This window comes from Rosa chinensis, chromosome 2 (assembly GCF_002994745.2).
Source record: "Rosa chinensis cultivar Old Blush chromosome 2, RchiOBHm-V2, whole genome shotgun sequence".
Lineage (NCBI taxonomy): Eukaryota > Viridiplantae > Streptophyta > Magnoliopsida > Rosales > Rosaceae > Rosa > Rosa chinensis.
Window position 1 is genome coordinate 84,061,673 of NC_037089.1, and position 12,005 is coordinate 84,073,677.

The 12,005-nt window shown below is 42.8% G+C and overlaps 2 protein-coding genes across 2 annotated transcripts; one reads left to right on the top strand and one right to left on the bottom strand.

Moving 5' to 3' along the window:
- Positions 1–560: 560 nt before the first annotated feature.
- LOC112185245 (F-box/kelch-repeat protein At3g06240) lies at positions 561–1,259 on the top strand. The gene has a single exon (XM_024323495.1). It carries the CDS (start codon positions 561–563, stop codon positions 1,257–1,259), a length of 699 nt encoding a protein of 232 aa, XP_024179263.1.
- Positions 1,260–2,015: 756 nt separating this feature from the next.
- LOC112186419 (protein transport protein SEC13 homolog B) lies at positions 2,016–3,837 on the bottom strand. Its single transcript, XM_024324850.2, has 2 exons — positions 3,681–3,837; positions 2,016–3,208 (listed from the first exon to the last, which is right to left on the bottom strand). Exon 2 carries the CDS (start codon positions 3,114–3,116, stop codon positions 2,208–2,210), a length of 909 nt encoding a protein of 302 aa, XP_024180618.1. The 5' UTR covers positions 3,117–3,208; positions 3,681–3,837; the 3' UTR covers positions 2,016–2,207.
- Positions 3,838–12,005: the final 8,168 nt, after the last annotated feature.

A 12,005-nucleotide genomic window follows, 5' to 3' on the forward strand; every position in this document is an offset into this window, starting at 1 on the left:
ATGCCACAATGGAATTATGGAAACAATAACCCCATCCTCGGCTATCTCACTGTCTTGGCTTTGAACCCGGCCAGTGAAAATCACCTGTAGCGCAAAGATTAAAGAACACAATAAATGGAACACAATGGCGAGCTGACGGGGCACCAATTCCCCCTTCCAGCCGAGATCATAGTTGAGATTCTTTCAAGGCGATCAGTGAAGTCCTTATGCCGCTTCAGGTGCGTATCAATGGCGTTCTCTAATCTCCAACACCAAGTTCATTGCACTGCACGCCAAGAAAGCCCTCGAGGATAAAGAGGTATTCTTTCGGAGACGAAGAGTCATATTTAACGTGGCACTACATTACCTTTACTCTTTGGACCCAGACCAGTTCCTCAACCACAACTATAACGAGACTACGAGAGGATAATGACAATGCACTGGTTCTTAAGAATCGCCATGTTCATGCAGATAATAATCATGATGGTTTGATACCAGCCACCGAGCTTGATTTTGTTTCCGCAGAAGGACGTAGACCCATATACTTCATCTACTCCTGCAATAACTTGTTGTTGTGCGATATGAGGCGTGGGTTTTATTTGGTTAACCCTGCAACCAGGGAGATGAAGAAAGTACCAAAGACACCATCATGGAGACCTGTGAGGCCCTTTTGCTTGAGCTTATGTGGATTTGGATTTGATTCCTCCACCAATGAGTACAAGGTGGTTAACGGGCAGGTCTATTCTGATATCAATGTAATCGTATTTAGTGTCTATACACTGAAAACTGATTCTTGGAGAAAGATCGAGTGCTTCTCTCCCTACCATGCTTATTGGTTTCAGGGGATTTTTCTGAATGGAGCTATTCATTGGTCGGCAACGACAGTTGGAGATCGATCCTCTTCGGTGATTGTATCTTTTCTATTAGCAGAGGAGGAGGTTCGCGAAATTCGACTCCCACCCATCGGTGATACTTGTTTAGCAAACCTGGGAGTGTTTAGAGATTGCCTATGTATAACGCTCGCTGGTATTGATCAAACATTTAATGAGTTTTGGGTCATGAAAGAATATGGGGTGAGCGAGTCTTGGACTAGAATGAGGGTCTCCATGCCATATCACCAATTGTCACATTTTGGTTTCTCTACAAAATCTCATGATTTGATGGTGTGTGGAAGTTCATTGCGACTACAATTTGTTTTGAGAGTTGCGTTTTTCTTCTCCGAGTTGAATGCAAAATCATACCATAGATTGGAGTATGATATATCAAAGATTGGAGTATGATATACCAAGTTATTCGAGTTCAATACAAAGTATTCAGAATTTTTACCATATACTCGATAAATGCTGCAATCGGAAGAAATCAGTGGGCCAAATGCCTAAACAAACTTTGGAATTTTGTAATCAACTTTTTCAAAAAAACATGTGGGTTTGGTAGCGGCTAATAACTACCAAATCATGAATTATTGACGTTAAACGTTGTTCACATTCAATTCAAGAAAAATGAAGTGCGTTCATGGATTGGCAAATCGTCATAAGACCAATAAACAGAGATTAGATGGTCACTTAGATATAATAATAGTAGCGAAAATTATTTTAGATTTGCCATCTAATTCCCAATGACAAAGCAGAAATAGGAGAATGATAATTGAGACCTGAGAACCAAGTATGAAGAATCTAAGGTAGGTCCAACTAAGCATCAGCAAGACAGGAACTCAGCAGTGGACCTATTTTCGGTGGGTACTGGGAAAAACTGGGTATGGATCAGCAGCCACCTCCGACCACAAATGGAGTGATTTGACCGTTGTAATCCAATTGTAGTAAGTAATGACAAACGATATCGTGTTATTGATAAGTACGAATTTGATGAGCAGCATAGATGCAATTGGATTTGATGGATTAGCTGAGATTTCTGATTCTGAGAATGACAAGATTCAGCAATGGAAATAAGCAATTCACATTAGGGAGAGAGAGACCTCAATGTGATAATGAGTATCACCGTTTCGCCAAGTACAAAAACCGGGAAACTACAAAATGCGAAACCATAAAGAGGGGAAACACACATTGGATTGATAGACTCCAATCGATTACAACAGCAAACCACAATCATTTTGTCCCACATTAGAGCCAATACACAAAGTATTTCAAATGAAAGTAAGAGAAATGTGTGCTAAGGTCTAGTTCACAAGAAGACTAATGACATTAACTAAAAAGTAGAAATAAAGAGAAAACCTATGGGTCGACTGTGCTCACTTGTTGCCACTCACCATCAACAGACTCTTTCCACAATGATACTTCGTTATTTCCATCGGCCACGGCCAGTAGGTTTCCTGTTAGTGACCATGACACCCTCCAAACAGGGGTCTTAAAATCCTTCAATACCTTCCCCTGCCATTGATCGCCTTCTTTGGCCACAGTCCAGATAACCACTGTTCCGTCCTGTGAACAACTAGCAATGGTGGACTTGGGAAGTCCCAAGTTGGGTGCCCAGGCTACATCTCTCACCCAATCAGCGTGCATTTGAAGAGCAGGGAAGCAATCCATCTTCCAAGTCTCATTGTACAATTTCCACACCTTCACTGTATTGTCGCAGCCACCAGAGACCAGCTTCTGAACAGGTTCAAGCATGCCAGTTCCAACTAAAGAACCAGGAGCCATTGATGGGGCCCATGAAACGGAGGTTACTCCAACAGGGTGTGCTTGGTCTATCCTAGTGGTGTCCCAACCACCATCAGCCCTAGCAGTGAAAACGGAGATGTTCCCATCAGAAGAACCACAAGCTAAGATGAGGCCAAGTTCATGAGGCGCCCAACAAATGGAATTTACAGATGAACTGTGCTCATTAAATACATGAGCCTGTTGCCACTCATTTGGATTACCCTCCTTCCAAATTATCACTTGGCCATCATAGGAGCACGAAGCAAGGATCGGCCCAAACTTGGGATGCGCCCAACCCACCTGCCATACAGGACCTCTGTGACCGGACAACGTAGCAAGGTGCTGTGAACCCGCATTGCTGCCGACACCAATTATCTTAATGGTCATATCAGATGAAGCTGATGCTAGACGCTTTCCATAGTAATCCATGGCAACATCATGAACAACATCCTGGTGACCCGTTTCAATCTTCTGCCCCGGCATGGTCACAAATCCTTCTCGCGTCGCAAATCCCCAAAAACCCGTTTCCTACAAAACCTTGCCCTTGCCTGTGTCTGTCTCCTTAAATACCTCCCCTGCATTCCAATTTCCGCAAAACAGAGTTACATGCCAATTTTTCTTAGCGAAATTCAACATTCTTCAGTTTATATAGTATCTCTTCGTAAATCATATATCACAAAGCACAAGTCATAGAAACAAAGAAAGCTTCACAAAGCTACTAATTTTCATATGAAAGATCTATCAACAATTGAATTTGATACTTAATAACCCTATAACCCCAAAATCAAGCATAATAAGACTATACCAAGCAAAATTCCAAACTATATAAGGTCACACATGAACTTAAAAATTAGATATTTCCAGGTTAATTGCAGCCATAAGATAATTCTTCTAGCTATAATATATCAATTCAAAAAATTTAAGCTCCTTAACGAAAGATCTAGAAACGAAGTCAATAGATCTGAAATCTGAATACGACTTATCAGAAACAGAAACTAATTTCATAGCCATGGAAATAAGAATCGAGAAAAGAGAAAGGAATTTTACCTGAGCGAGAGAGAAAAGAGAGGAGACGGCGTCGTATCGGATCGAAATTGAGTTGAGAGAAGCTGCTTGACGAGGAGTCGCGCTAGATTTCAGGCTGGGGCGAACCTTAAGGAATTGAGGTAGTGTTTGGGAACGGGCGGTCTTATTTTGATGATGTTTCGTAGCCAATGAGGAAGTAGGATCAGTAATTTAACCAAATGGTTCATATCGGGCCTCAATAATATCTTTCTGAGCCCAAACAACGTGCTTGGACAACGATTTAAACCCAAAAATGGACTTTCCTATTTACGATTAAACACTAATTATGAAAAATCTGTATTATATTTATTTCCAAAAAAAAAAAAAAATTGTTAGTTAAAGTATAATTTAATGATTAAGTTTCCTTATTTAAATTAGATTTCCTTGTAATCTAAGGTTTCATACTTATAATCTTCTATATAAGAGACCTCTTTTATCATTTAAGTTGCACAAATACTAGCCTCTTAACATGTGCTCCGCACATGTCAATTTGCTTATTTTCTTAAAAAACAAAATTGTAAATCATGTGTACGAACATCTAATCTTATATTTGGGGAAATTTCTCAGTTTATATTAGAGATGTTATTTCCTATTTTATCCTAATTAATTCGCATGCATAAATTAATTTTTATATTTTTTTGTTAGTAATATTTTATTTCTACTTTTTTTTTTTACTATTGCAGTTATAAATCCCACTCTTTGGACAATGCTATCCCACTCCCTCACTCTCACCTCCCACGTTAGGTTTTGCTTCTTTTTTTTTTTTTTTTTTTTGTTTCCAATATTTTAAATTACCATTATATCTTTTATGTGTTAGATTATAAATTATAGAGTTTTTCATGAACCATGGGTAAAATAGGTAGTTCAAAAATTTAACCATTCTCCCTGAGAATTGGCTTAATTATATAAGATTTTTCCCAAATCTCTTTTCTCTCTGTGTTCGGTTCAAGTTGCAAACCAGGGCCGGACCAGCCTTTTTTGTGACCGCTGTATCTACAAAAATTTAGGCTCCTCGTCCTAAACTAGATCTGCCAAAAACTTCTCTCTTTTTTTTTTTCACGACGCAGAGAAGCCGGCATGTCTCTCGAAATACCAGTCATCTCCGATGAGGATCCAAGCCGCTCTTCACTGGAGAAGAAGGCCCGATCTGGAGAGATCGGTGTGGAAGACCCAGATTCAGACTACTCAGATGGATCAGAAGAAGAAATTAAACATTGTGAAGTTTGTATGAAGGACGAGGAACACTGGTCATATGATTGCCCGTACTTGGACTATATTCCAAACCCGGAGGACACACCTGTTGGCGAGGGCTATACCATAGTTTGCATCCACTGTAATCAGAATCAGTTGAAACATGGCCACCCTGATGGAAGCTGGGTAGGACGTGCAACAAGAAATCCTTTTGATTCGAGTTTGATAATTAAAAAGCCTGGTGTGATATATCACGAGTGTGATGATGACGATGAAGTATATCTTGATTGGGAGAGTACTGTTTAGCCTATTCTCTAGAAGTGTAGCGTTGGTAAGTAGAACCAACTTTTAATTGTCGTGAAAACCTTCGTGCGATATCGACGCACATTTTTTCTCTATTCACACGTCCCCTTTATTTTTCTATTATTTTAGTTCAATTTTTTTTTTTTACAAATTACAGTAACTACCCCCTCTTGTAATTATGTTTCTTTTGTTGTAGAAAAACTGAATTTGAGAGGAATTTGCTGTGTATTCTCATTGATAATAGGGGCTTCTTTATATAGAGGATTACAATGCATAGAATCTCAATCATACAAGGAAAGTAATTCTACATTGATTAGGATTCTAGATCCTTCCAATTAAATCCTATTACCACTAGGTCAAGTAACCTAGGGTTTGGGCCAAACACAAATTAGGTTTTCCTTCAACACTCCCCCTTGTGTTGCCCAAACGCGGTGCTTCTCTCGTTGCCTCGTTAAAAACCTTGTCGAGTAACAAAAACCCAGTGGGACAAAAATAACCTCGGTCGAAGGGGAAAAAGAGCACAACACACCCTTCACGATTCGAGACGAACATGTAGACATCTCCCCCTGATGTCTGCACCTCCCCCTGATGACTACGATCATGGGAGTTTAGATAACTTCCGCAAGCCAATTCTTGCCACATGTTTCTCGAATGTGGATTTGGGCAATGACTTAGTAAATAAGTCTGCCACATTGTCCTCAGATCGAACTTGGTTCACTTTGATCTTGAGGAGCTTCTGTTGTTGCTGATTGTAGAAGAATTTAGGCGATATATGCTTGGTGTTGTCGCCTTTGATGTAGCCTTGCTTCATTTGTTCAATGCAAGCAGCATTATCCTCATAAATGCTCGTTGGCTCATCTGTGGTAGACCTCAGACCACAATTGTTTCGAACATGCGTAACTATGGATCGAAGCCATATACATTCACGGACTGCTTCGTGAAGAGCAATAATCTCTGCATGATTCGAAGAAGTAGCGACTAAAGTCTGCTTCGTAGACCTCCAAGATATCGCGGTCTTTCCCATAGTGAAAACATAACCAGTTTGGGAGCGACCTTTGTGTGGGTCAGAGAGGTACCCAGCATCAGCAAAACCTTCCAAAACACTTATATCGTTTTGGATTGGGGATAGGGAACGCGGTCCACCATGTGTGGCATCCCTGGCACTTGATGGGTCCGAATCCATCATCTCTCTATAGGGATAGAACAAGCCCATATCGATCGTACCACTTAGGTATCGAAAGATATCTTTAACACCAGTCCAATGGCGTCGTGTTGGCGCAGAGCTATATCTAGCTAGCAAGTTCACTGCGAATGAGATATCCGGTCTTGTGCATTGTGCCAAGTACAATAATGCGCCTATTGCACTTAGGTAGGGCACTTCCGCCTCTAGCACATCTTCATCGTCATCTTTTGGACGAAATTGGTCCTTCTTTGGATCAAGACTACGGACGACCATTGGGGTGCTTGAAGGCTTAATCTTGTCAGTGTTGAAACGCCTAAGCATCTTTTGGGTATAAGCTGATTGGTGAATCAGGATACCATCTCTACGGTGCTCAAGTTCCAAACCGAGGCAAAACCGTGTTTTCCCAAGATCTTTCATCTCAAACTCGGATTTCAAGTGTTCAGCGGTCTCCCTTAACTCTTTAAGGGTGCCAATTATGTTCATGTCATCAACATAAACCGCTACTATTGCAAATCCGGAACTTGTCCTTTTTATGAACACACATGGGCATAGTTCATTGTTGACATATCCCTTTCCAATCAAGTAGTCACTTAGACGGTTATACCACATCCGTCCGGATTGTTTCAATCCATATAGTGAGCGTTTCAATCTAATCGCAAACGCACTCCGTGGTTTAGAGCCACTTGATTTGGGTAACTGAATTCCATCTGGAATCTTCATGTATATCTCTGTATCTAGATCCCCATATAGATACGCAGTAACCACATCCATAAGCTGCATATTCAATTTTTCGGAAACTACCAAACTGACAAGGTAGCGGAACGTAATAACGTCCATTACGGGAGAATAGGTCTCTTCGTAGTCGATTCCAGGGCGTTGTGAGAAGCCTTGCGCCACAAGGCGAGCTTTGTACCTTACAATCTCGTTTTTCTCATTACGCTTTCTAGCGAATACCCATTTATGACCAACTGGTTTGGTGTTGGGCGGTATTGGCACAACTGGTCCGAATACCTTTCTTTTCGCTAGAGAATCAAGTTCTGCCTGAATCGCATCTTTCCATTTTGGCCAATCGGCTCTACGCTGGCATTCAGCAACGGAGCGTGGTTCGATGTCATCGGTCTCAATAATCTCACGCGCCACTGAATACGCGAATACATCATCGATGATGACGGAGTTTCTTTCCCACGTCCCAAGTACACTAGTGTAATTAACAGAGATCTCTACGTTCTCAGGGATAGGTTCTGACATTGAGGCGTCCCCCAATGATGTCTCTTGGACATAACCATAATCCGGAACATTCTCATGGGACGGATTTTGAGTATCGATGATCAAAGGATTTGTTTGTGCCTCATTCGCCTTCTTTCTAGGGCGAGTATCCTTCGAACCAATTGGTCTACCGCGCTTTCTTGCGGGACCTGCGGCCATAGATGCCACATCATTGCCATGTTGGGCAATGGTGCCATCTCCTGAAGTGACAGGAGTGGCATGATGTCCAGTATTTGAGACATCGATCCTTGCAGGCACGTTTGCAGCAGGTATGTGTGATCTTGTCACTTTGGCAACATCAGAAAACACATCAGGCAGAGTGTCTGCTACGTTCTGGAGCTCGATTATTCTTCGCACTTCAAGTTCGGACTGTGCGGTACGGGGATCGAGATGAGACATAGTGGGGACAGACCACGACAATTCTTGTCGTTCCTGTTGAACATCTGTGTTCTTATCTCCCCCTAACGACGGGAAGACTGTCTCATCAAAGTGACAATCCGCAAATCTAGCGGTAAAGAGATCGCTTGTCAAGGGTTCAAGGTAGCGGACGATTGTTGGAGATTCATATCCAACATAAATGCCCATTCGTCGTTGTGGACCCATCTTAGTACGCTGTGGCGGCATAATAGGCACATAAATGGCACACCCAAAAATGCGTAAATGCGAGATATCGGGCTCGAATCCAGTCACTAGCTGTAACGCAGAGTAAGATTGGGTTGCAGTGGGTCGTAGACGAATGAGAGTCGCTGCATGCAATATTGCATATCCCCAAGCAGAAACAGGGAGATTGGTGCGCATAACCAATGTCCGGGCTATCATCTGTAGTCGTTTGATAGCGGCTTCTGCGAGACCATTTTGGGTATGAACATGGGGAACTGGATGTTCTACATCAATCCCCAGTGACATGCAATAGTCATCGAATGTTTTCGATGTAAACTCCCCAGCATTATCAAGTCGAATTGACTTAATAGGGTGGTCCGGGTAGTGAGCCCGTAGACGGATAATCTGGGCAAGGAGTTTTGCATAAGCAGCATTCCGAGTGGACAGTAGCGCGACATGTGACCAGCGTGTCGACGCATCAACCAATACCATAAAGTATTTAAAAGGTCCGCATGATGGTTGAATTGGTCCACAGATATCCCCTTGGATTCTTTGTAAGAACGGAATAAGTATTTTGGGATCCTTTGCGTAGGACGGTCTCGGTCCTAATTTCCCGAAGGAAGAGGCTTTGCAGAAAGAGCGAGGGGCCTTAGAAGCAACCAATGAGGATTTTGGTTGGGCCGGAGCGTCCGTAGCGCTATTAGAAGCAAAGTGTGTGACTACATCTCCCATTATGGCGTTAGAGCCATGGAAAGTGGTGTATGTAGCGTCATGGCTACTGGGAGGAACAACCATGGTGTCATGCTCATGGTTGGCGCCAGTAATGGCGTCATCACTTGGGACGTGGGCGGCCTTATGGCGCCCCAAGACAGCTGCAGTTCCAGAGGCTGCAATGGTTGCGGTCTTGCTAAGTCCTGGAATCAATTTTCGATTCTTGCTTCTTCTCACTTTGAAGAATGGATGTCCGTGTGAAGTCTTTAGTATACGGAGCATCATATCACGACCAGGATGTCCTAGTCGGTCATGCCAAAGCCAATATGTGTCTGAATCCAAGAGATCTTCTCTTATGATATTATTGGATTCAATAGGTCGAATTGTAGTGACATAAAGTCCACTAGATTGACACATAAGCTTCTCTAAGATGCGCTTTCGTCCGCAATCATTAGAGGTAATGCAAAGGAATTCTATTCCGTTCTCATTATGCGTTTCCGCATGGAATCCGTTGGCTCTAATATCTTTAAAACTCAATAAGGTCCGATTTGCCTTAGGAGCGTAGAGAGCTTCAGTGACTTTGATCAAGGTGCCATTGGGCAAAAGGAATTGGGCCATTCCATGTCCTTGAATTAAACTTGATGGCCCAGCCATCGTAGTCACAGATGAATATGTAGGCAACATCTCTAAAAATAATTGCCTATGTCGTAGAATGGTGTGCGTAGTCGCACTATCCGCAAGACATTGAAGTTCATCCATTCCTAAAAAGAAAGAGCTCGTAATTAAAAAGGAGTTATAAAGAAAAGAACTCAACTTTTATTAATAAGCCAAACGGAATTACATCATCGTTTCTCATAACCAAAGTAAACCTAATCCAATAAACTAGTTAATGCAAAACAATGGTAGTGGCCCATCTTCTTTCAGTAATTTCAATGTAAACGTGACCAGTTAAGTAGAGAGACGTCGGTGGAGCAAAGCTCGCTTAAGAACCACTTATCTCAAAACCTTTCTAGACATCACTTTTAGATTAAGTACGCCTACTTTGAAGAAAGACTAGTATCATTGGCATCTACTACAAAAGTAATATGGCAATTGCCTACATCTCTTGGAAAATAAAAAGACTTAATCAAAATCGCCAGTTTCTGGTTTTTGATCCTTGTAGTCTTCTACCCTTAGATCGAGATCTCCATCTTGATCTTCTTGTTCCATGTAATGTGCCTCCCTTGCTTCACGATACATCTTGTATGCGTTTGCAACATTCTGGGATGCAGTACACTTCTTTGCCCAATGTCCATTTAATCCACATCTGAGACAAGCATCATTATGGCCAGATTCCTTTGATCGAGACGCTCTAGGGGCGTTTGGTAGACGGTTATTACCTTTGGTGGCGTTATTACCATAACCGGAGGCTTGACCTCTCTCTCTCTTCACACGTTTACCTCCACGGTTCCGTGCACGCCTATCTTGGCGATTTCCTTCCTCTTTAGGGCGAGAATATGGACCAGAACGTCCAGAATTATCCCTACTCTTAGGGTTTCGCTCCTTGCGTCCTCCCTTGGGGGCGCGACTATAATTAGACTCCGGAATTGATTTGGTTCCCACGGGTCTAGAGTTATAGTTCTTCACAAGTATGTTGTCGTGCTTTTCAGCTACGTTCATGGCACCAATTAGCTCATGAAATCTTGTGATGCGTCTAGCATTGACATCAATCCGATAGTTTTTGGCTATCATCAACGCAGAGATGGGGAAGGTGGAGAGAGTTTTCTCGATCAACATCGTATCAGTGATGTCTTGTCCACAAAATTCCATCATAGACTTGATACGGAGTGCTTCCGAATTGTAGTCAAGTACAGACTTGAAATCACAGAAGCGAAGGCTATGCCATTTCACTTCTAAGTCTGGAAGCAGGGAATCACGGACGTTGCCAAAACGCTGCTCGAGTTCCACCCATAGCCTTCTTGGGTCTTCCTCATTGAGGTACTCATTTTGGAGCGCGTCATTCATGTGCCTTGTCATGAGAATGATGACTTTTGCTTCGTTAGCCTCTCTCGTAGCTCTATTTGCTTCAAAAGCAGCAGCTTGTTGAGGAGTAAGCACGTCCTGACTTGGCTCTTGGATCGTACTCAGGATCCCATCAGCCTTAAGATGCTGGCGCTCATCACGGACCCACTTATGGTATCCTGCGCCTGTTGTCTCAAGTGGAGTGAAGCTCAACTTGTTCAGGTTACTCATCCTGAAAAACAACAAGAAAATAGGGTTAGTTTCGGAGCGTAGAAGGCTACCACGAAAAACTATATAATTTCTGAGCGTAGTCGCTTCCAAGAAATTAGGGATTTTCTGAGCGTAGTCGCTTCCAAGAAAATCCAATTCCAAGAGGGGTTTTGGATTAGATCGAAACGACGATGTATGTGGTCGATCGTTTTCTTCTCAACAAACTCTAAGTTTGGAGGACTCTACAAGCTCCAAGCTTGGAGTGAGCACGAACCCCCACAGTTCGGCTATTGGTCTCCCCTATGAAGAAGAAAGGGGGGTAGAAGAAGGGATGTTGGAAGTCCCCGAGAAAAGAAGAAGAAATTATTTAAAAAAAAACTTCAAAAACGGGAACTTTTAGAAAAATTTACCTTAAAAGATGGTCGGAAAAACGTCGCCGGAAGTTACTGTAGCTGCCGGAGTTACTGTAGCTGACCGGAAAAGTCAACTGAAATTTGCCGGAAAGTGGCCGGAAAAGTCGCCGGAAGTTTGCCGGAAAAATGTTGACCGGCGTTGACCGGAGGGTTGACCGGCGTTGACTGTGGTTGACCCGATCGTTGACGTGGCTTGCTGACGTGGCTACTGCTGATGCTGACGTGGATGATTGCGTGGCGGATGACGTCAGGGTCTTCTGCTGCTGGGCTTCAGTTTATTGGGCTTGAGGCTGCTGGGCCGAGTACTTAGGCTATAGAGGCTTGGGCTGACTGCAGCTGGGCCTAGGGTTTGACCTAGTTGGGTTTTGTTGACCGAAGCACAGATAGGAGGTGCAGGCGGCGGTTCAGCGGTTCAGTTGGTTCTGGCGG

Bases quoted from the DNA above. Each gene is read 5' to 3' on its own strand.
- LOC112185245 (XM_024323495.1), top strand. From the start codon at position 561: ATGAGGCGTGGGTTTTATTTGGTTAACCCTGCAACCAGGGAGATGAAG.
- LOC112186419 (XM_024324850.2), bottom strand. From the start codon at position 3,116: ATGCCGGGGCAGAAGATTGAAACGGGTCACCAGGATGTTGTTCATGAT.